This window comes from Camellia sinensis, chromosome 7 (assembly GCF_055761805.1).
Source record: "Camellia sinensis isolate YWXY chromosome 7, ASM5576180v1, whole genome shotgun sequence".
NCBI lineage: Eukaryota > Viridiplantae > Streptophyta > Magnoliopsida > Ericales > Theaceae > Camellia > Camellia sinensis.
This window is the reverse complement of record NC_138967.1, coordinates 110,800,284-110,826,252: the sequence shown is the minus strand read 5'-3', so window position 1 is coordinate 110,826,252 and position 25,969 is coordinate 110,800,284. Positions and strand designations below refer to the sequence as shown.

The window sequence follows — 25,969 nt, the reverse complement described above, 5'->3', positions numbered from 1 at the left end:
GAATATAGCTACAACATTTCCACTCACTCGTCCACCAAAATTTCCCCTTTCGAGGCCGTGTGTGGGGTACCTCCACCCACTTTACTTTCCTACATTCTAGGCACAACAAAAGTTCAGGCCGTTGACGACCTCTTGTGCAACCGAGATGACATCCTTAGTGCATTGCATCGTAACTTGACTGTCACTCGTGACCGAATGAAATCCCAGGCTGACCGACATCGACGAGAGCTTGTTTTTGAGGTCGGTGATTTTGTGTACCTCAAACTCCAACCATACTGGCAGAAATCAGTGGCTTTTCGCAGCTCTATGAAGCTCTCACCTCGGTTCTTTGGTCTTTATAAGGTTCTTGCTAGAATTGGTCCAGTGGCGTACAAGCTCGAGCTGCCAGAGGGTTCCCAAATCCACAATGTTTTTCATGTTAGTATTCTCAAGAAACACGACCGTTCCACCACCATTGTTTCCCATCAACTTCCGCAAGTTTCAGACACATCCGAGATCCTTCCTCAACTTGAAGCCGTGTTGGACACCCGTATTGTTCAAAAGGGACGTTACCGCCCCAAAACCGAGATTTTGGTTAAATGGATTGGGGCGCCAATTGAGGATGCAACCTGGGAGAATCGTTGGCGTTTTTTGAAGACTTACCTTGCCTTTATCCTTGCGGACAAGGATAATTCCAGGGGGGAGGAATGATATGTCCGTTGCCTTGCTGCTTTTGGGAGTGGGTCATGCATGAGAATAGGAACTGTTGAACTGCTGCCTCCAGAATAGAAATTAGTTGGAGATTATTTTCAATAATGGTTGTAATGGTTGCTTATGCTTCCACAATTCGTGCCACGTTTTTATTTATGGTTGTTACATCTTGTAGTTGGTGTGTTCTCATTTGCCTTATAAATGCCTGGGAACTTTTGGAATAAAAAGGCAGTTACAGTCGCAAAAACCTCTCTCTCTCTCACTCCAGTCTCTGTTCTTCTAAGCCTCTGTTCTCTTCTTATACAAAATTCATATTAGAAGGAAGGCGCTATGGCGGTCGTGATCGTGGTCACCGTTGGATATGAGAGAAATAAAGATAAAGAGAAAAAGTAAGGTGTAGAGAAAAAAGAGATGATAAATGGACACAAGATTTTTGGATCTATCTAAAAGGTTTTAGGAATAAATAGAATACATACTTTTCAAAAAAAAAACTTGTGAGTAATTTGCCCTTAAACAATAACACTATTTGAAATATTTGTCTTCAATAGGCTACCCGCAAACAGTTATGCATTACCTCATATATTTTCCATCTTAACATTTGTAAATTCTACAGAAACTTCTATTTTTTTTAAAGGAAGCAAAAATGGAAAACTGCCTAAACACTACAATGAATAAAATGAAAACTGATTCTACAGCAACTTAGATATTTTTAATATATGGCATAAATAAATAATAATAAAATAAAATAAAATAAATATTTAAATAAATTATGGTCAGGTCAAATTGAGCCGAGATATATAAATTTCAAATGTAACACATTTATTAAATGGATTTAAAATATTAAACCCGATTTGATTCTACAAAACAAAATATTCTTTCTAAATGCTAAAAAACCAGGGAGAGGCAACCCAACGACCGTTGTCACCTTTAAATCTACCCCCGTAAAAAAACAAATGGTAAAAGGCCTAATAATTTTTTGGGTAAATTACAAATATAATCTTGATATTTGTTTAAAATATAACTTGCCTCTTATAGTTTTGAAAATTACATCTCACCCTTTGACGTTTTGAATTTCATAATAATTGGTCATTTTTTATTAATAAATTATCAAGTAAATCAATAATTTTTAGTAGTATCAAAATTTTATTTTAATTAATAATTTCGGTAATTTTATTATTGCATAGGAGAGTAGTTATAAATTTTATTTTTTAATTAATTCTGTTAAATAAAAAATTCTGATAGTGAGATATTTGTAATTTCAAACTACTGGAACAATTCATATTTTAAGTAAATCTCAAGAGATGTAGTTGTAATTTATCTTAATTTTTTTTACTGGATTGTAGAAAGGGTAAATTACACTTTACCCTTTTTATATTTGGTAATTTCTTTACTTTCACTTTTATTTTATTTTTTCATTTTGACTCTTCATATTTTATTTTTTTTTCTCAATTTACTTCAAAAACTAACTTATGTGTAAAACTAGATAGAACATGACACATTGATGGCCATGTTACATAAAAAAAAATTATTATATATAACTAATATATTTGACACAAATCAAAATATCAATTTAATATTATATTTATTATGTCATGTAACATTAACATGACATTTTCTATCTAATTTTGAATTAAAAAATTAACTTTAAATTAGAAAAATCTTAAAATACTTTCTATCTAATTTTTTTATAATCTTAAAACATTATAAATAAATAAAAAAATTAAAGTACCAAAATAAAAAAACATCAAACCTAAGGGGCAAAATAAAAATTGCTGAAAGTGGCATCGATTCTCCACCCCAGACCATTACATCTTTTCGTCTAGCATTCGTGTTGATTATTGTTTGTTTTCGATCTCATCTCCGAACTCTGAGCCATGGCTTCTTCGTGGGTGGCGAAAGCGGCTTCTCAAGCCACAACTGTTGCTCGGCTCTCCTCTCCAAGGTCTGCCACTCAAGCCGCCAGCCTAGTCCAGCGCCGTGGCCTCGCTGGCGCTGCAGGTAAATCTCCTCTCCTTTCCTCTCCAATTATCGATTCAACAATCAATCGAGGACTGGATCCTCTGATTATGTACAATTTTCTACATATATGTACATGTATAGTTGTGTATAAATGAGATTTTGTAGTTGATGATTGGTGAGAGTGATTTTGTTGTGAGTTTAATTGTAAAGGTTGAGCAGGAAACACCATGATCTTGAGCTATGGTGAAGATGACAGAAGCTGAAGATTTGTTTGGTTTGTGGGTTAAGTTAACAGGAAGGAACTATAATTTTCAGATTAGAATTAAAAAATATTGAATTTGAATGAAGGGAAACCATCTAAATTGTACATTGTGCCAAAGGAATCCACCATTACGATGTCCGAAAAAATTCCCATTCTTTTTGTTTTGTGGGAATGTCTCAAGCATCAAATGCAACATGAATAATAAGAGTAGATGGGGACCGTATTGTTTGTGTCATGTGTGACTCACTTGTATGAGATGTGTCTCTCTGATTCAATGGACCCGCTAATCTGGAGACTAATCTCACCGTTCATTAGCGGAGGGCCCAATTAGAGCTGGAGCAAAGCCCCATATGAATTGGTCCCAAGCAATTGTTAAACCTGAGACCATGAAGGGAGCACACTCCTAAGCCCTGGGCCTTGACCACCATGCCAACCCCTTGGGGTTATAAGATGTGCATCTATGAGCATTGTGATTCATTCCCTCATTATCTGTTATTTTTCCATTGATAAAATTGCTCATTTTTGTGTATTTTCCCTTCCCCACTAATGTTGCAGTTGCATGTGTAAAAGGTATGTTTTAATTGGATGTCCATTTCTATGATCTGCTTGACATTGGAATAAAGTTGAGATTAAAATCCTCTTTTTCCTTGATTACAAACCTAAAGTTTTCCTCAGTGGTACTAGTCACTTCTAGCAACTGCTTTTGTTGGCAACAAGATTCGATGTATGATATAGAACAAATGCTAAGAGGCTGGTTTTACTATTGAGGTGAATTTTTAGTTAGAGATGTCAAGGAGAATTGTTAAGGGTTACTAGGACTCTTAAGTTGTAGAAAAGGCTATAATTTTTAATATGGAAGAGGAACCAAGTGAAGAAATTAGCTATGTACTTGTAATCATATTGAGGCCACCTAGTTCTTCTTCAGTGGTAACCTCATCGATACTCAATATGTTTTTTAGGACTACAATTTAAAGTGTTCACAATGTATAATATTGCATTATTCCTTTGGTTGATATTTTGGTTGTTTTTTACTCTTTGTACATTTTTCCTTTTGTTGACCTTGAAACGGTCTTTGTAATTATTTTGAAGTTCCTTTTCTGTTTGGGTGATTTCATTGTACATATAAAACTTGTGCAAAATAATATTTTTATTGCATTGTGAACTATGTGGTAATGCGTTGGTTAGTCACACTTCTTGAAATACTAATGTTTTTTTTATTTGATTTATCTTAGATCACCATGGACCCCCAAAGGTTAATTGCTGGCAAGACCCAATGAGTCCATCTAAATGGAAGGAAGAGCATGTGAGTTCTATTGCTATCCTTGAAGTGTAAAATACTTGATTGTATGCATTTTGAATGGTGATTATTCTTTTATTGGAATAGATTTTGTTCAGACTTCACAAAAATGTTTCAATGTTATGTCATTTCACATGACCATATTTGTCAAATTGAGAATTGTATCCTGAATCGAAATCCTAATTTTGTGAATTGTGAATCAAATCGAATCGAGAATCATTAATATTAAGTACAAACATTTATAAATAAAAAAAAAAATTGACAAACAATCTTATTTATGAAAAATGAAATAAACACATGTGTAATAATTATTATACAAGGACACGATCGCACTGTCTAATTGGGAAGGCATTGTCTTCATAGCAAGAAATGTGGCTCCAAATGCCGCCAACCATAAAATTATTTGAAAGCCATAATATAATATCTCTTGATATTCTAAAAATGGACCTAGGAACTCCATATTGAGTATAATAAGAATTTGAGATGCTTGAGATAGAATTACCAGCATATGCATCTTTTAGATGTATGACGTAAATAAAAATATTAAATATGTCCATTTTTTAGATGATAGAGGTGTCCATTTTTTAGATGATAGAGGTGGCCATTAGAACAAGAGATAATTTCATGTGATGATTTGATCAAATACTATATAGATCAATGATGGCATTAGTAAGGGACCAATTTTTTAAAGTTTGAAATTATTTAATTATGGGAGGGGGATAGTAGGAATGTGGGTTGTGGCAATGAGGAAAGGCACAATGCATTATGCATGTAAGTAGTTGGGTTGTAAGGCTCCTTAAGATGAGGTGATAATTTGTAGTACCTAACCAAGTCTAAGGGGTTGGCCTGGTAGCAAGGCCTTGGGTCTTGGGGATATGCTCCCTCCAAGGTTCATGGATTGAAACCTCTTAGGTGTTAACAAAATTCCTTGGGGCCATTGGACTAGGGAAACACTCTTGAATTAACCGTAGTGCATTTGAGGGAAACTCCTTGCTGAGGGCCTGTGCACCCCTGGAGATTAGTCGGGCTTTGATCCGGACACCCCAGTGCCAATCAAAACAAAATATATATATATACATATATATATTTGTAGTACCAACCCTTCCTCTCTGATGATATTGTAAATTTAAGTTCTGATTGACAAGTGAAATATGAAAATGATTTACAAAACATGTTTGGTGATATTGTTTCCAAAAACTATTTACAAGAAAATTTCTAGAGAGCAGCCCATTCTCAAGAAACTTTCTCTGAATTCTCCAAAAATCAGATTGATAAAATAATGAAATGATATCAAAACATTTGTGTTTCCACTGCCTTTATTTCCAAAAACTAGAACAACGAAATGAGAAATATGAAATAGAAAGATACAAACAATCCTTATTGCATTTTATTAGTTTTGGTTATAGATATTGTGTATCATAATATATTATATTTTAAATTAATAATGACTTTTTTTACTGAAGTACAGACTGTTGGATTATAGGTCTCTTCTTTTATCACCTTTGTTGCAATGTTATAACCTTTTGCATTTTTCATTTTTTCTTTGTTCAGCACCTTTTGCATTGTCTTCGAGATCATCTTCAAACTAAAGTTTCTGCGCATTTGCATATTGTGTTTGTATACTAAGTGAAATAAGATTTTCTCTTGCCTGTACACCTGCACGTGTATGTGGACTTCGGCATGGTGCATTTGGATTTGTTTCCAATTAATATTTTGTACTATGAGTCTATGGTTCACCATCCTTTGTTACCTTTGGCAACAAGTCAGCAGCTAATTACTTTTACTAGAATTCTATTTTTTAACTTGTTTGGTAAGTTTAATCATGTATGAGGTACACTAGGGCCAAGGGGCCGATGGCCCCCGTATCTTGAAAATAACCATTTTGTATATACTATATATCAAGGCCTCCACCTAGTTTATATAATAAAATCTTTCACTGGAAAGTGCAATACTGGATACATTAGATTAAAAAAAAGAATTCATTCGATACGATGTTAGTATTATCTCACTGGGTTTTTCAACAATTCTCCATTCTTTGGGCAGGGGCTGCTTTATTTGGCAAAAATCTAAGGGTGGTTCCGTTTCTTTGTTATTTTATATTTGTTTTAGGAAAATGTTCTCATGAAATATTGTGTACATATATTGTTGACTGAAGCATATTTCTTCGTGATTGCGGAATTTAGCATGTCGTGTCATTGAACCATACAACAATGTGAAATGATTGAGAACCTATTCCCTAAATTGGCATGTCATCAAGTGCCACCTTTGATTAATAAATCAGTAGTATCACTTGACGTGTACTAAAAACTAACTTTTTTGCTGGTATGTCTGTGTCCTCAATTAAGACTAAACAGATGTTATTTTTTATTTTTTTATTTTCATATAGTAAATATTCACTTTAAGCTTTCAATAATGTAAGAGATTGGCATTGACAATTGCTACTTTTGTGAAAAATATGAATCTTTGAAAATATTATTACCTGTTACTTCTTCTGCATTCTTAATTCCCTGAACTTGTCGGCTTGGTTATTTCACTTATCTTTCTTTTCATTTTATCCATATGAGCTTGTGGTTTCCTGATATTAGTGGTGACATATGTTTGAAACTGTGTTCATGATGGAGCTCATGTTATGCAGTTTGTGATTGTCTCTTTATCTGGCTGGGGTTTGCTTTTCTTTAGTGGGTACAAGACCTTCGCCGGAGGCAAGAACGACAAGGAAGAGGTATTTTTGTAGGGTTAATTACACGAACACCCCCTAAACTATCACTTAATATCACTCTACTCCCCTCAACTTCAAAACCATACATTTCCCAACTATAAAATGCATCACTTTCACCCTGAAGAATTGCATTAGTATGGTTTTCTATAGTTGAAGGGTCTAGTAGTACGGTTCTAGTCGAAGAGGGTAAAGTGATATTTCAAGATAGTTGAAGCGGTGTCTGTGTAATTAACTCCCTTTCTTATACTCTTGAAACCATGAATCTCACATTTTATTTTTGATGCAGTCTGGTTTAGGGATTATATGTTGTAAACATTATATTGTTCACACACAAGGATAAGGGATTTTGTTTTGTTGTTCTGCACTTTTCCCTGTATCAACCTTCATTTAGATTTCTGTCGCTTATAGCAATTCACAATGATCCTGCTTAATGAAGCCGATGAGAAATGTTTCCATAAATTTGTGGAAGACCATTTAGACTTGAGTAGATGTCAGCCGTTCATGAGTTATTTATAGATTCAGCAGAAATCACATATTTTGTGTGTTAAGCAAGGAATTAACATTAAATATTATGTGATGTTTCCCTGATAACGTAAACTGGTCCGAGTGACCAAAAATGAACCAGCTGAATGTTTTGTTGCTATCCTAATAAATTTAGCAGGGAATTATTCATTTATTTTCATTGCTAATATCCAACTAGTTTAGTATAAGACAATTTGCACAAAAGATACTGTAGTAATTGCAATTTATGAAGTTTAGCTCTTCCCGACTTATTCTTGTCTATTTGCAATTTTGCAGAAATTGGCAGAAGCATCACATTAGGATTGGGTTCTAATGTCATCGTCCCAGAAGGTTTCAATCACATGTTTGATTGGATTTTAAATCTTCTAGGATTACATTTTTTTTTTTTTTTTTAAGATAGTTTCGTTTGTCACTGTCATTGTCTTTTGGATCTGATAGGTGATGGATTTTCAGACATTGGTATGTATTGCTGCGACGTATGAGCCAATCCGGCCCTTTTATCTTTCTTTCTGTAGAGCATATTTGTCATCTAATGCATACCCGTACAAGTTGCAATAATGAGCATATCGACAATAAATGGTGATTTTCTAGAGCATTTGGCTTAACGTGCATTTCTGAAATTCGGAGGTGGACACAAATTCTTATATGCCCTAAATTTACGTTCTTGTAGTTCATAACTTCAAAGATGTTTTTCTTTTTTGTTTTATTTGTTTTCCCTCATACGGGAAATGGTGTTGAACACTTAGACATGCTGAAGTGTAATAGTTCTGGCCAGCTGAGATTGCTCAATGATTCAGTTAAAACAATTTAAGTTTATCAATTGGGATGACATCATGATGGATCTTTAATTAGCTAACATGTAAAATGAGGAATTTGTGGCACATCAAACAGAACACAAGAACAGGGTAATTGATCTAGCAACCTGTACAATGGTGAAGATCCATGGGAATTGTGTAGAGGCAGCCAACTCTGGAGAACTTTTTAAAAATTTGAAGTATAAATTACAGGTTTTTAATCTAATTTTACTACATGTTAGAGCCAAGGTTTTAAGAATCAGATCGATGACGGATGGATAAGTCATTGCTTCACCTATCGAGTTGAATATGAATCAAATCGTAACATCATAATTATATTATAAATATATTAAAAATTACATAATAATAATATAAGAATTAGGACATATTTATTTAAATTATTTTTAAATTTTAATATATATTTATAAGTACATAAACATATTTATATTTATTATTTGTAAAATATATAATATGTGAAAGAAAATATAATAAAAATATATATTTGCGAAATATAAATAAAGTTGAAGGTGGCATTGTGATTATATTGTTATACTATTATGTGATTTTGTGTTCTGCTTCGCCAATTTAGTTGAATGGCTCACCGGTGTAATGAAAATAAACTTATTTTAAAAACATTGGTTAGAGTATATCTAATCCTTCATTTTATGAAATTTTTATCAAATCAAAAGAGTCATTTTTTTTTTTGTTGAGAAAATTTCATTTTTACTCCTAAATTAGGGGTGGGTATCGGTTCGTCCCTATTTTTTTAGGGTTTGGGTGGTTATTTTAGCCTATAGGGTCAGATTAGACCAACATTTTCAATTTGATATATTAATGAGTTAGGCTTGGGATTTATACTTTCAACCTAACCCAGCCCAACCCAACCCGACCTGGCCCGCTATTAAATTGATTAATTAATAATAATATATTAAAAAATATATATTTTTTGGTTGGAATCGAAACTTTATCTTTGTTAATTTATTAAAACTCACATTTTGGTGATATGATTGAATTTATTTAAGAAATACTTCAATTTATATACAAAATCTTTCAATTTATAATGATATTAGTATATTTATTTAAGATATATAATGTGCAATTAGATTTAATTGTGGATGTTTTAAATTTTTTTTAACATATAGCCCGATGGATGGGTTTGGGATTTATAATTATTTTTTGGACCTGTCTTGGGCAGATGTAGAGATCCGATGTTAGGGTTGGGCCGAGCTTAGACAAACACAAAATTTTTTATTATGTAGTTGAGAGGAGAGTTTGCGCCAAGCAAACTGGACGAGCTAGTTGTGACTTGGGCCTTGCCGTGGGATTTTGCGATCGAGTTGGCATAGCCGAGGACGGTTTGGCTGAGGTTCTAGATCGTGGCTGAGTTAGCCCGAGGTCCAGAAGTTGGACCAAGCTAGTTGTTCGGCGTGGATCCTTTGCCGAGCTAGGTGAAGCGATGATTCTTCCGACCGGACTAGACGCACCGGTTGCATACCAAGGCCGAGCAAGGTCAGCGGGGATGAATAAGCACGAATGAAGAAGTTGGCTAGATGCCCTAGATCTTGACCGATCGAGAGTAATGTGATTCCAAAAGGTGCGTCAATATCGTTTGGCGATTTGGCCAATGTTGTTTGGCAGTATTGACGCGTACACGTGTAAAGAATAGAGAGGGCAGTACAACCACGTGTCTAGGAAAGGACGAACAGAGTAGCGCGCAGAGGCTATATAGACTGAGCGGCGCCTCCATACAACAAGTCGGAATTTCTGGCTACCCAAAGCTCGATCTCTCTTTGGTCTTCTCTCCCTTCCTCTCTCTAAAAGTGTGTTAACTTAACCGTCGAAGGGATATTCTGGTAGCACACCGCCGGGTAACTCACCGTCGTTGTGTTCTCAGGTTAATCGGAGTGAAGCACAGCTTTGACACAAGAAATATGAAGAGCGACGAATATTTCCTCTCCATACGATTACAGTAGTGTTGGCTCAGTCCAAACCTGGTCCCACCCAACGAATGTCCACCCTTATCCTAAACTATCACTCAAAAGCCAATTTAATTCATATTTTTCTAATAGTACCAATTTTATACATAAGCTATTCCATTTTATATCAATTTTACCCATGTCATTATAATTAAGGGTGAGTAGCAGATATATCGATCCGCCCAAATCAACCGAACAGAACCGATTCGCCGCATTTTGAACGAATGCGTGATAACGAGCGAACGGTTGCAAATTGATTTTTTTCAAACCGCCTAATTTTGGACGGATGACGGATTTGATGTTTTTTTGGCCGCAACCAAACAGCCAAACAGCAAGCACTCCTAGTAATTTGTAAGACTTTGTGTTTTCAATTTATTTAGATATTCTGTTTGTATTTTCAATTGAAAAAAAGTTTAAATATTCTGTTGAAAAAGAGTTTTCAACTTAAATATATTTTTTGAATTGAAAAAAATAAATATATTATTTATCTATATTTTTTTGGCTTTTAAATCAAACTCTAAAAATAATAAATAAAAAAGATGATATATGCTAGTTAGTTTTTGTTTTCAAAAACATATATAGATGTAACAATATAGAGGTATACAATCTCTACCACTGCTTTGTTCATAATTTTGGTAGTTTGAATTGTTTTTATATTTTAAGAACCACAGATTATAATACTTTATGTGGTTGATGCATGCTGTGATTATAATATATGGATGAGGTATGCAGCAATTGTAATATTCTAAACTTTCAAACTTTCGTTCTTTGGATGAGACATGCAGTGATTGTAATACTTTTTTTAAGTCATTGATTGTAATATATATATATATATATATTTAGGAAGTGCACAAGTTGAACTATGTTGAAAATTTATAAAATTTCAAACTGTCAAACCGATTCACATCCATCTGCCAATCCGCTCAATCCACACTGCCGGATTGGTGAACGAATGTGGATTGATTTTCTCTAATCTGCCACGCCAATCTGGTGGACAGATAGCGAATTGGAGGTTCCGTAGCAGCAATCGACCCGCACCCACCCCTAATTATAATCAAATGAAAATTGCTGACGTGACTCCAAAATTTATTTTGAAATTTCATTTTACCCTCTAAACTATCTCCAAAATATAAATTAAAAAACTATATAATAATAATTTTTTAATTGATATTTTAGAGATAGTTTGAGAGACAAAATAGATTTTCAAATATTATTTTGGTGTTACTTTTCGTTTAATTATAGATGATAGCTAACGACAAGATAATATTGATCCAAAATCAAATAGTTTAAGCGTAAAATTGATATTATTAATTGAAAATGGTTAATTGATTTCTGAGTGATAGTTTAAGAGGTAAAGTGAACTTTTCTCAATTATTTTTTTCATAAAATTGAGAATTCATCAAATTTAAATTTGATTAAAATTAAAAAAGATGAAATATTGAAGATGATTTTTTTTTTCATCAAATTTAATGAAAAGGAAAATTTTGGATAAGAAGATTTTTTTTATTATTTAAATGTAATGAAAATTTGATAAAAGGATTGGAATAATTCATATAAAATCAATATTTTTACTCAAAATTCCGTTTAATTTAAATGACAATTAGTCCCATTTTCAATTTTTATTAGTAATTCATTAATTATATAAATGCAAAAATTATAGGGGTTTCCGGTGAGAAGTCCCTCAAATAAACAACTGTGCTTCAGACCCCCAATTGGGGGTGACCCCCACCACCCCCACATACACGTGAGGGTCAAAGAGAGGATAAATATATATATATATATATATATATGGGCCAATCATCATTCATTGGAGGTGGTGGGGGTCACCCCAGTGGAGGTCTAAGTCATTTTTCTTTATGTTTTATTGTAGAAAGGAGAAGTAGAAAAGAAAATTCTTTTATCAAGGATAATGTTTAAACTATGACAAAACTATTCTCAAATCCTACATGTCTTCACACACCTCTCCGATAACTCATCTCGTTCAGCAAGTTACTCTAACCACCACCTCTGAAAACCCTCTATATCATCACATTATTTTAGTTACAGATTTATATTAAAAAAGATAGTAAAACTTTACTCTTTGACACATACATTTGTACCCCCAAATTTGGAATTTTTAATACTCAAAATTAAAAATGTTATCCTTCAATTTTAAATCTTTACATATTAATTTTATATTTCTTATATGAAAATGCAATAAAATTTTACTGTTATGTAGAGTAAAAATTACACTACCATACAGAGTAAAATTTTATTGCTTGAAATAGCGAACAAAAGAGAATTCGTGTACAAAATCATGTTGAGTTTGTAGACCCTGATAAGTACTGTTCACTCAACCCTAGGTCCAATGGGAGGTTTGGGTACTTTACTAATTTCTTGTTGCTTCCATGTTATCCAAATTTTATACTTATAAATAGATGAAGGGGGTGCCTCTTTTAAATTAAGAGAGTTGTATTATTTTTTGATCATAATGAAAATCACAACAACAGTGGATGTAGCCCTATTCTGAGGTGAACCACGTAAATCTTAGTGTTCTTGTGTGTATGTAATTTGCTTAATTCATTTATTTATTTATTTGTTTTTTTTTTTGTCTCCCTAATCTAGTTAGGAAGAGTTAATTCCTAAGGGTTGTGCAGTGACCCGCATAACCTGATTTACCCATTCAATCCAACTAGAAAAGCACAACTGCTATCGATTTCATGAGACTCAACAGTCGGCCTCGGTTGGCGCATCCTTCAAAATGCTAGTTTCTCGGTCAGCAACGGTTCCAAAATTAATCCAACCACTCAAATTCGATCGACCGATTAATAAATGGGCATATGCTATTGGCCTCAGTCAATGAAAAGTAGGAATGGCAACGGAGCGGGGCGGGGCGGGGCCGGGGACTACACTCCCTGTCCCCGATCCCGAAGGCTAAAAAATCCCTGTCCCCGCCCTCGATCCCCGGCGGCGGAACCCATCACCTCCTCATCCCCCTCCCCTGACAGGGATCGGGTTTCCCCAACCCCGAAAAATCCCTGAGCTTCAACACAAGAACAACAAATCAATATATATCACTATGTTTCATCATCATCAACAAATACAGATTTAAATTTTAAAAAAAAAAATTAATCACAGTGTGAGTACACCACACAGATCAGATCACACACACACACACACACACATACACACACACACACACACACACACACACACACAGATCAGATCACACACACACAGATATTGCCATCTCTACACATATATCAGATCACACACACACACACACACACACACACACACACACACACACACACAGATAACAGATCTAACAGATTTGAGTACACCTTCATCGTTTGGCACAGATCTAAGCGACGCCAATGACCAAGCGCAAGATCGATAGTGGCTGGCTGTGGCGGTGGGTTCGGTGGTGGTGACAGAGAGACAGACCTTCTGCAGCAGTGGTGGTGGCGGTAGCCATGAGGAATAGAGAGAGACGAAGTGGATAGAGAGAGGGGATTGGGGCTAGCGGTGGTGGTGATGTTGTCGTCAGTGATTGCGAAAGTGAGAGAGTTGACAGAGAGAGAAGAACGAGAGAGTGGGAGAGAGAGTGAGAGAGAGAATTGAGATAAGAGTGAGAGAGAGATATATCTGAGTTAGAGAGTAAGAGATATATAAATATAATACAACACAGATATATAAATATAATACACGGGTTGTTTGTATTTGTGTGTGAGGTAAAGTTTGGTTTATTATATATATATATATATATATAAGGGGTATGAAAGTAATTTTACTTTGGGGAAATTCGGGGATAAAGCCGGGGCCGAGGACAGGGCTGGGCCGGGGCTTGAACATTGATCACCGTCCCCGACTTGAAATAGATCGAGGATTGATTTTCAAATACCGTATTCTCTTCATCGGGGGTATTTTTCGGGAAAAATCGCTCAAATCGGGGTCGGGGTCGAGGATCCCCATTGGGTCGGTTTCAAATTGCCATCCCTAATGAAAAGACATCTTACCTCTTCAAGATTTACAACTCATTTATTTACATTATTATATGGAGAAAGACCCCACCTATTTTTTTTGTTTCCCTTACCCATTCAATCCCTCTCATCTCGTCTCCTTAACTCTCTCTCTCTCTCTCTCTCTCTCTCTCTAACACATCTCATCGCCTCTCACCTACTTACTCTATTTTATTTCTTCACATTTCATTTCCTCGTTTCCTTCATCATCTCTCTCTTTCTCTATCTCTCATTATCTTTCATTCCCACACACTAACATCTTTGTCCCTCCTCTCTACGAGTGTAAATTTGGCCCGGCTTGGCCCACTTGGGCCCGGGCTTGGGCTGGCCCATGTTGGGCCTGGCAGGTTCCTATCAAAATTCGAGACGGCCCACGGGCCAAAAAATTATGCCCAAGCCCAGGGGGTATTCGGGTAGGATGGGGTTGGTGGGCTTTGGGCCGAGCTTGGATGGGCCTGAATATTTTTATTTATTTTTTAACCTTTTCCACCAAAATTTTATTATTTTTCACTAAAATTGACACTAGGCCTCAGGTCGGGCTTTGAGTGAGTCTTGAGCGGGGTGAGCCCACGGGCCAGGCCGGGCCGGGCTTCAAAATGACAGTTCAGGCCTAGGGTCTCGAGTTGGGCTTGGGTCTGGGTCTAACTAGGTTGGACCCACCTAGGACCGCAAGTGGGCTTCGAGCCGCCCATGGACCGCGGGCCATTTTTACACTCGTACTCCGCTCTTTCTAATCTATATTCTTTTTCTTCACTTTTATTGATCTCCTTCCTACTTTCTTCCTAATTTCCCAGAGACCTCACTCATTCCATAACTTAAATTATGCAAAAACCCACAGATTTGAAGGTTGTTGGTAGTGCCATTTTTGAACAATGGTACATCTCACCCACCCTCACCCTTTGTAGCAGCTTTAGCTTTGAAAAAAGGTTTGTCCCTAGTCTCTTTTCCATTCCACTTTATGTTTATATATGCTTTACTTGATTCAAAGAACCAGAGATGAAAGTATATATATGTATTGATTAGGTTCTTGAAGAAGAAAACAAAAAGAAAAAAGAATGCTATTTTTCTCAAATTTGTTACTGACCGATAAGAATGGTTTCAAATGATTCGATTTCACAATAACAATTTGATCACGGTTCATGAGATTTCTAACGTGATAGAGTCGGTTCAGATGGCGAGTAGAGGGACAACCCAGGCCAAACCGATCCCTGCAAACCTCTAAAATCACATAAAAATTGTCTTCAAATTTACATAAAAGGGAAAAAAAAAAAGAATATATATATACTAGGGATAACCCGTGCCTGAAGGCACTGCGAACAATTTTTTTTAATACCACACATGCTAATATCACTCTAATTTTAAACTTCACATAGAAATAGGAACAAAATATATAAAGAAAACTAAAATAAATAACTAATAAAGCAAACATAAAATATATATAGACACAATGTTTAAGTAAGAACACAAATCAAATTCTTACCACAATGTTTCGATATGAAAGGTCTTAAAGAAGTCCGCAATGCTTCAGACACAATGTTTCAATCACAAACTGTAAACATCAATAAAGCAATTAAATTGGACAACATGCTATCAACATTATTGTATAACAAACCTGCTAGAAATTAAAATTATTGAAACAAAAGATATCCACAAATTAGAGTAAAGATTATTGAAACAAAAGATGCTGAAATAGGTGAGGTTTGAAGAGAGAGCAAGAGAGAAGTGGCATTACCTCGATGGTGGTCCGTTGAAGAGAGAGGAAGAGAGAAACGGGAAGAGGTGATGTTGCAGCGTTGCTGAAATGGATTTCAAATAGGATGAGCTGCAACTTTGAGCAGTGCAGTTTCGTTATTAAATTGGATTGTAAACTGAATCAAACGTCTTGTCAAAGCTATCTAAGCCAAAATCATCACCATCAAAAGTGATATAGACAAATGTCCCTTCAAAATTAAAAAACGGAGCTTTAAATAACCAAACTCCTCAAAAAATGCTAATAAGATGTGGGTGTTTCACAAAAGAAACCAAAACTCAACATTTGAAACCAAAACTCCACTGCCAATCACATTGTTGAAATAAAAGCTCCAAACATGTCATGATCAATTCAAAAAAGGCAACGCCCAACTCACAACAAAAATAAATAGAAGGATATGATTATAAGATTTGAAAAAGGTACTTTAGGAGAACAAATAAATAAAGAAAAAAGTATTTTAGGAGAACAAAAAAATTATGTGATCACTGAATACCCACTTCACTGAATGATGCTGAGATATTCATTCTATTTAAATACCCACTACCCTAACATCCACCAAAACCACTCACAGTAAAGCTACTGTGACTTCCAAAATACACTTTGGACAAAAAAGATAAAGAAAACCAATAAAAGAAGGCGAAACTTAAGGAAAAAAGTGACCAAACTTATGGAAGAACGTGACCAGATGGTTGAAGCAAATCATAAAAAATAAAAATAAAAAGTTCTAGCAGTACTATTTTTTATTAGGAGCTACATTATTGGCCATTGGTCCAAAGTTCCTTCCACTCCCAATTTTTTCACTACTTACCAGTCCTATTTTGCTTCATTGCTCATATTCTCTTTTATGCAAATGGAAAGGGGGAATTTATTTTAAATAAAAAATGAAGTGGCTAAAATAAAAATGAAATGAAGATATTTTTCCACTATTTACCAATCCTATTTTGCTTCATTGCTCATATTCTCTTTTATGCAAATGGAAAGGGGGAATTTTTTTAAAATAAAAAATGAAGTGGCTAAAATAAAAATGAAATGAAGATAAAAATACAATAGTGAATATATAAAACATGAGAGCAAAATAAGATCAAAATAAAGAAAACATTTACCATATGAGTAATTAATAATTCTTCATGAGATGCAAAGCAAGTTCACCTTGATTTATCACTAACTTGATTACCAACAAAAATAGAAAAGAAACAAAAGGAATATTAAACTTACATTTAGAACTACAGGTTTAATGTTGAATAACTTGTCAAAAGACTCTGTTTTCCAAGCTGAAAACTTACCATATCACAAATAATTTTTAAGAGTTAATTAAAATAAACGTTGAGAAATTCTTTGACACACATGGTGGTTTTGGTTATAAAATAAACGTTGAAAAAATGTGTACCATGCACCAGAATTCTAATGATTTGTGGCATTTAGTTATAAGATTTTGTAATGTTCAAATTTATGATAAACTTGGTTGAACCAAACTTATGGTGCATAGAAAATAAAAATAAAAAGTTGTAGCAGTATTATTTTTTATCAGGAGCTACATTATTGGCCACTGCTCCAAAGTTCCTTCCACTCCTAATTTTTTCACTACTTACTAGTCCTATTTTGCTTCATTGCTCATATTCTCTTTTATGCAAATGGAAAGGGGGAATTTTTTTTTTATTTAAATGAAGTGGGTAAAATAAAAATGAAATGAAGATAAAAATACAACATCGAATATATAAAACATGAGAGCAAAATAAGATCAAAATAAAGAAAACATTTACTATATGAGTAATGAATAATTCTTCATGAGATGCAAAGCAAGTTCACCTTGATTTATGGGTTTTTTGATTACCAACAAAAATAGAAAAGAAACAAAAGGAATATTAAACTTACATTTCGAACTACAGGTTTAATGTTGAATGTGATGACTGGTGCGTGTTTTGCCTTACTCTCTTGAAACTTCCTCTGTTGAGGTTGTCTCGGTTCTGAGTTTTCACTCGTTTCAGAGGGTGCGGGATCGGCTCCGGAGTGTTTGAAGTGAAGCCGAAGTTTTTCGGGCTTGAAGGGCCAAGGCCGCACGTGCGGGGGCTTTAGGCCACACGTGCGGGAAGCTAGGAGGAGTGGCTGTGTGCACATTGCATTATATGTAGGTGCGTGAGGGGAGGTGCGGGAGGACCGCACGTGTGGGGGTGAGGGCCGCACGTGCGGGAGAGGCGCTCCGCACGTGAGGGAGGGTGCGTTGCATGTGCGGCCAAGCATGTGTTTGCCTTGTTTTTCGTGTATTTCAGCTGTACACTCATTTTTTGCCCATTTTCCCCTCATTTTTGATTATACCTCTCTCTCTCTCTCTCTACAATATTTTCTCTCTTTTTCTTTCATCTCTCTTTACTCAAACCCTCAAAGTTTTACATTTATTTTTGATCCCATGAATCCATTGGGATTTTTGTACTAGATCCTTTTACCAAAATGATGAGCATGTCAAGGGCTTCATCTTGACCGGTGGAGATCGTATTCTGGCGAAGTTGATTTTTGAGCTTTTTCTCCTCTTCTCTCTTGAGGTAGGGATTTCCTTGATTTTCTTCAATGCTTCCCCTATAGATAGTCATGTGGTATACTCTATTGCATAAAAACCGTGTGGCATGGAATATTTTCAAAAATCATGATAAAGGGTATAAGATATGGGTGTAGAGATTGAAATTTCATGAGATGGGTTGATGTTGGGTTAAATTTGGGGTGTGATTCAATATGTTCATGATTAGAGAGGCAAAGCCCTAATTTTTGTAGAAATGCCTATTAGACAAAAAGGGGGTTAACATTGTAGAATAACGATGCCAAGAGGTTAAGAAATGTGACTAATGATTTGGAAATTGAATTAAGAATAAATTGGGTTTTATGAATTGAAATATTGACTTGTGTTGGATTAATTATATTTAAACCCGATAAATCGATATTTTTTTGTTATTTGTTAAAAGGGAAATTTTAATCATGAGATTAGAATATCATTGGGTGCACTACCGTTAAATAGAAATTGTACAAATTATAACTTTGCTAGCCATGATTGAAATCCCTTATTTTAAATGAAGAAAATTGAGTTAGTTATGTTTTGGTGTAATGAAATAAATGGATTGAGGCAAAGGGTGGAGAACATTAATGTGGAGGAATAAGGTAATTGATTTTGAAAGGGAAGAATGGAAGACTAACATTGTGTAAATTTCGGGATTTTACTTGAGATTGGTCACAAATATATTTTATTATTGTGTAATTGGACCCAAAGATTCATGAGAAGTGGTTAGTGGTATTATGTGTTTAATACATGTTGCTTGGAGGTTTTGTCCTTGGTCATCGGTGGAGGATGACATTGTGAATATTGAAATGTTTATGTGCCTGTAGTACACTTTTGTTATTATGAATGTGGTTTGAAGTGATGGTTGGAAAGTGTGTGTTGCGCTGAGAATCAGAGATATGGTATCTTCCAGCTAGCGCCTGGAAAATTCGTTGCGCTGAGAATCAGAGGTACCATTCCTTTCCAGCTAGCGCCTGGAGAAATAGGGCAAAGGTACCATTCCCTTCCAGCTGGTGTCTGGTAAATTGGCATGTTGTTGTGGAGAGGTGTATCATTGGCTCACCATGCTGTAGGCAGGTAGAGCAGGGGTTATTTGTCATTGTTATTTCAGTTGATTGTGTATTATGTGCTTTGATAATTGTGATTTTGTAAGTTTAAATTGTCTCACATGTTGAGTAATTGTATTCATGTTAATTTGGGTGTGCTTGTGAGGGATTGAAGCAGTTTCCACCATAAGTTATTTTATTGAAGGTATTCCTTGAATTTTGATTCTAAGTTGTGAAATGTGACGAACCTGTTGGGACGGATCATGTTTATATTTGGGTTATGAATAACATGAAGGAAACGGATTTGGTGAACGTGTTTTTGGAAATAAAGTGGATGTTATGTGGTGTTTTGTAGCAAATGGAAAATATGGTTATTGAGTAATAATTGTCTAAAGGGGAAATGGATAAGGAAAGGGGAAATGGACAAGGAAAGTGGAACTTGGTTTTGTTGTAGAAACTGAATGTTTTTGAGAAAAGTATTATGTAAGTATACTTTGTTTATAAAACATCACATTATTTATATGGTATGAGATTAGCATTCATGATCATAGCTATTTCTAAGTTGTTATTGTTGAGGATCATGTTGACATCCCTACTGGACTATATGTTCATCCCACGTTCCTAATCTTTTTCAGGTGAACATGAAGAAGTCTTTCTTCAAGGTCATGGATCTTCCTTATTTGTGGCCACGGGGCCTTTTATGTGTAGGCAGAAGACCATCGATGTAAAAAGGGTTAAACCTTTCCTTTTGATTTAAAGGATATAAGCCCACGGGCAATGTATTTAACTGTACTTCATGTTGCATTCATTTTCATCCGAACGAGATAATTATTATTGATGTATTCCCTATAAATATGATGAGCTCTTGTACGTTATCTTTGAAATGGAATTTCTGATAATGGCTTTGGTAATAAATCCCGAGTAATAAAAAGTGGGGCGTGACATTGAATGCCCTGTCAAAAGACTTTGTTTTCCAAGTTGAAAACTTACCATATCACAAATAATTTTTAGGAGTTAATTAAAATAAACATTGAAAAATTCTTTGATATACATGGTGATTTTGGTTATAAAATAAACATTGAAAAAATGTGTATCATGCACCAGAATTCTAATGATTTGTGGCATTTAATTATAAGATTTTGTGATGTTCAAATTTATAATGAACTTGGTTATTAGACTTTTTGTACTGTTTATGGTTATAACCCATGGTGGTTTTGGTTATAAAATTTTGTGATGTTTAATTATAAATTTAAGTGGCCTTAGTTATGAGGATTTATGATTTTTTTTTTAAGATTATGAACTACTGTGATTATAACTTTGGATGCATATCATTAAAAAGCTTTGGGGTGTATATAAATTTAATATGACTTACTAGGTCATTCTATCAAAGACTTGCAATACATGACTTATTGGGTCATTGTATCAAACACATGTGTAATGATCATAATCGATTTGAGTCCAGTAAACTCACACCAAAAAAAAAAAACAAAACAAAACAAAAAAACATGATTGGTTGTTCAGGAAATGGGTTCTAGTTGTGTGCCTATATATATTGTCCAAAATCAAAATAAACAAAACTTATTGGGTCATTCTATCAAACACTTGCCATACATGACTTATTGGGTCATTCTATAAGATGGAAAAGATGAACAAAAAATGAGATAAATATATATATATATATGTATATGACAACAAACTAAGGGTTTAAAAATTTTGTGTCCCAAAGCAGAAATAAAAAAATAGAGTTGTCTAGATTAATATGGTAAAACAGACCCCAAAAAAAAAGAGTGGCAAAATAGGCAACCAAAACAAACCTTCCCAACCAAAATAAAAAAATGTCTAGATTAATCTCCAAAAAATAGTTTGATTTTGATATTAAAAAAAAAAAAACTGTATAGATTAATCCCCAAAAAGCTATCTAGATTAATCCCCAAAAATGTTCGATTTGTTGATTAATGTGAGAGAAAACAACAAAGAAAATCAATAAATTTATATATGATTAAGCAACAAAGAAAAATTCTTTACCTCTGTGGATTTGGAGGAGGGTTCGCAGATCTGACTCTGGTCTTCGGATGATGGAGAGAAATTCTTTACCTCTGTGTCGTAGCCATGCCAGTTGTAGAGCTCAGATTCGGCCAGTAGCGAAGTTAAAGAATTTTGGGGTGGTTCAGAGGGATTGAGATGGGTTTGTTGGGGCAGTTCAAAGGAATGGAGGAAAAGAGAAGATGAAAAGAGTAATGTAGAGAAAGGGATTGAGATGGGTTTGTCAGGGCGGTATAGAGGAATGGAGAAAGAGAGAAGATAAAGAGAGTAACGTAGAGAGAGAGAGAGAGAGAGATGTATGTGTTCAAATTTTGAAAGAGGAGTGTGTGTGTGTGTGTGTGTGTGTGTGTGAGAGAGAGAGAGAGAGAGAGAGAGAGAGAGAGAGGATCTATAAGGTGATTAGACATTGTGAGCCATTGGATTGAATTCAATCTAATGGTCCATGTATTGACAAAGGGACAAAAGTCCCATCAGAGAAAAAATCTAAGCTTCCTTGTTATATAGATACTAGGGATAATCCGTGCCTGAAGGCATTGTGAACAATCTTTTTTTAATACCGCACATGCTAATATCACTCTAATTTTAAACTTCACATAGAAAGAGGAACAAAATATATAAAGAAAACTAAAACAAATAACTAATAAAGCAAACATAAAATATATATAGACACAATGTTTAAGTAAGAACACAAATCAAATTCTTACCACAATGTTTCGATATGAAAGGTCTTAAAGAAGTCCACAATGCTTCAGACACAATGTTTCAATCACAAACTGTAAAAATCAATAAAGCAATTAAATTGGACAACATGCTGTCAACATTATTATGTGACAAATCTGCTAGAAATTAAAGATTATTGAAAGAAAAGATATCCACAAATTAGAGTAAAGATTACTGAAAAATTATTGGAACAAAAGATGCTGAAATAGGTGAGGTTTGAAGAGAGAGCAAGAGAGAAGTGGCATTACCTCGATGGTGGTCCGTTGAAGAGAGAGCAAGAGAGAAACGAGAAGAGATGATGTTGCAGAGCCGCTGAAACGGATTTCAAATAGGATGAGCTGCAACTTTGAGCAATGCAGTTTTATTATTAAATTAAATTGTAAACTGAATCAAACGTCTTGTCAAAGCTATCTACGCCAAAATCATCACCATAAAAAATGATATAGACAAATGTCCCTTCAAAATTAAAAAACCGGAGCTTTAAATATAATATTGCTGGTTTCAAATATGTTTGAAATAGAATAAAATTCTACTGAGCAAAATAATCAATAATCACTACAAGAAAATGGGGCTTAAAAGACGAAACTTTTTGCGACGGCACAACTTGCTGTCGCAAAAAATGTGACTTTTTGAGACGGCGCATCTTGCCGTCACAAAAAATGTGACTTTTTGAATATGTTTGAAATAGAATAAAATTCTACTGAGCAAAATAATCAATAATCACTACAAGAAAATGGGGCTTAAAAGACGAAACTTTTTGCGACGGCACAACTTGCCGTCACAAAAAATGTGACTTTTTGTGACGGCACATCTTGCCCTCGCAAAAAATGTGACTTTTTGAGACAGCACAACTTGCCGTCGCAAAAAAAATATGACTTTTTGAGACGGCACAACTTGTCGTCACAAAAAATAGAGTATTTGCAACGACATAAAATGCTGTCGCGAAAAAGGAGAGTATTTGCGACAGCAGAAATTGCTGTCGCAAAAAAAAAATAGAGTATTTGCGACGGCAGAGATTGCTGTCGCAAAAAAATAGAGTTTTTATGATGGTACCAGCTACAGTCGCAAAAAAAAAAAAAAAAAAAAAAAAAGAGTTTTTTGCAACTGTAATAGGTACCGTTGCAAAAAAAAAAAAAAAAAGAGTAAATATATATATATATATATTGTGGCTTTGAGACGACTTCATATATATAGTCACAAAATGGTTTAAATAAATGCAGCGGTATTTTTTTGTCACAAAAAAAAAAAAAAACAAAAAAGAAACGATGTCGTCATACTTTTTTGAACATTTCTCTTTTCACCTATTTTTTCATCTTTCTCTGTCGCTGTCTCTCTTCTCTTTCTCTCTCTCATTCATCACTCTTCTCTGTCTGTCTGTCTGTCTCTTTCTCTATGTGTCTCTGTCTCTGTCTCTCTTCTTTTTCTCCCTCTCACTCATCACTTTTCTCTGTCTATCTGTCTCTCTCTCTTTATGTGTCTCTGTCTCTCTTCTCTTTCTCTCTCTCACTCATCACTCTTCTCTATTTGTCTGTCTCTCTCTTTCTCTATGTGTCTCTGTCTCTCTTTTCTTTCTTTCTCTCACCCATCACTCTTCTCTATCTGTCTATCTCTCTTTTTCTCTCTGTGTCTCTCGTTTATCTCTTTTCTCTCTATCTCTTTCATCTCTCTTCTCTCTCTGTCTCTCTTTACTTTATTTCTCTCGCTCTCTCACTCATCTCTCTCTGTCTCTCTCTCGTTTATCTCTTTTTGCTCTTTTTTTCTCTCTCTCTTTTTGTCTATATTTTTTCACCCATTTTTTCATCTTCCTCTCTCTTCTCTTTCTCTCTTTCTCATCACTCTTCTCTATCTGTCTGTCTGTCTGTCTATTTGTTTCTCTCTTTCTCACTCATCTATCTTTTCTTTCATCTCTTTTCTCTCTCTATCTCTTTTTCTCATCTCTCATCTCTCTATCTCTCTCATCTCCCATCTCTCTTTGTCTCTCTCGCTCGTCTCTCTTCTCTCTATCTCTCTCTCTCTGTCTCTTTGTCTCTCTCGTTCATCTCTCTTCTCTCTATGTCTCTCTCGCTCATCTCTTTTCTTTCTATCTCTCTCTCTCGTTCATCTCCCTTCTCTCTGTGTCTCTTTTTCTGTTTCTCACTCTCTATCTGTTTCTCTTTTTGTCTCTCTCTCTATTCTCTTTCTCTCTCTCACCCATCACTCTTCTCTGTCTGTCTGTCTGTCTTTGTCTCTATCTCTGTCTCTCTTTCTCTTTCTCTTTTTGTCTCTCTCTCATCTCTCTTCTCTCTATCTCTCTCTTTGTCTTTCTCACTCATTTTTCTTCTCTCTTTTCTCTCTCTCTCTCTATGTCTTTCTCTCGATCATCTCTTTTCGCTCTCTTTCTCTCTCTCTCTTTGTCTATCTCTCACTCATCTTTTATTTCTCTCTCTTTTTTTGTCTGTCTGTCTCTCTATCTCTGTTTCTCTCTCTATATATATATATCTTTCTCTCTCTATCTCTCTCTCACTCGTCACTCTTCTCTCTCTCTTTCTCTCTTTCTCTCTTTGTGTCTCTCACTTTTCTCTTTCTCTTGCTCTCTATGTGTGTGTATGTCTGTCTATCTTTCTCCCTCATTGTGTTCACCTTGCTCACTCTTTCCCTCCCATCTTCTCTATGTACCGAGCTCTCCACTACAAAAAAATGCACTTTTATCGACCATTGTATGTCCCTCTCGCTCATCACTCTCTCTCTGTCTCTCTCTATCTCTCTTCTCTATCTATCTCTCACTCATCTCTCTCTCACCACCCATCTCTCTCTTACCACCACTACTACCATTGTTGCCACTCCACTTCTACGATTATCATTACTACCACTATCGCCACCACTCCACTACCACCACCACTACTACCATTACCTTTCCTCCACCACCGCTACTCTATCTCCTCTACCACTACCACAACTTCACCACTAATCTCCTTTGTTGCCACCACCACCACCATTATCACCTCTTATCTACCACCTTCACCACTACTGCCACTCCCTATCCTCTACCACAAAAAATTAGTTCCTGATTTTTAGCAACAAAAAAAAAAAATGGGTCGCAGAAAAATATTTTTCATTGACCACAAAAAAATAACTTTATTTTCATGGAAAATATTTTTCATTAAAATATTATTCCTACTTCTACCAAATAAAAAATAATAACAATAATTTTTTATTCATTAAAATAAAGATGAAACAAATAAATTCTCAACCTTAGTAACTAAAAGAAAATCAAAAATCAAAAAAAAAATTCATTAACTATAAAAAAAAGTTATTTTAACAAAAAATAAATTTTTTTGACAACGACAACCTCCATCGAAAAAAAAACCATTTTATTATTTAAATATTCATTTGTGATGAAAAAAAAAAATTCCCAATCCCGCTTGGTTCCCCCTCTTTTTTTTCCATTCCCACCTAACCCCCTCCCCCCCCAAAAAAATAAAACAAAAAAAACCCAAAATCTCTAATCTCTTAGAACCAAAATCCCTAATCTTTTCTACCAAATATTCCCATCTCTCTCTCTCTCTCTCTCTCTCTCTCTCTCTCTCTCTCTCTCGCGACTGTGAGCATAGCAGACGACGGCGTCGAGCCACGACAGCGACAAATATATATGTTTACATACACCAGTCA

At 34.9% G+C, this 25,969-nt stretch overlaps 1 protein-coding gene across 3 annotated transcripts; it reads left to right on the top strand.

The window, feature by feature from the left end:
- The first annotated feature begins 2,364 nt into the window (after window positions 1–2,364).
- Window positions 2,365–8,041, top strand: LOC114290395 (uncharacterized). Of its 3 annotated transcripts, XM_028234277.2 has the most exons (5): window positions 2,458–2,688; window positions 4,144–4,214; window positions 6,844–6,930; window positions 7,726–7,779; window positions 7,888–8,041. In XM_028234277.2, exons 1-4 carry the CDS (start codon window positions 2,565–2,567, stop codon window positions 7,747–7,749), a joined length of 306 nt encoding a protein of 101 aa, XP_028090078.1. In that variant the 5' UTR covers window positions 2,458–2,564; the 3' UTR covers window positions 7,750–7,779; window positions 7,888–8,041. The 3 variants fall into 3 exon arrangements, with proteins under 3 accessions (XP_028090077.1, XP_082735205.1, XP_028090078.1); XM_028234276.2 differs by having other exon boundaries at window positions 2,365–2,688; window positions 7,726–8,041; XM_082879079.1 differs by lacking the exon at window positions 7,726–7,779 and having other exon boundaries at window positions 2,450–2,688.
- The last annotated feature ends 17,928 nt before the right edge of the window (window positions 8,042–25,969 follow it).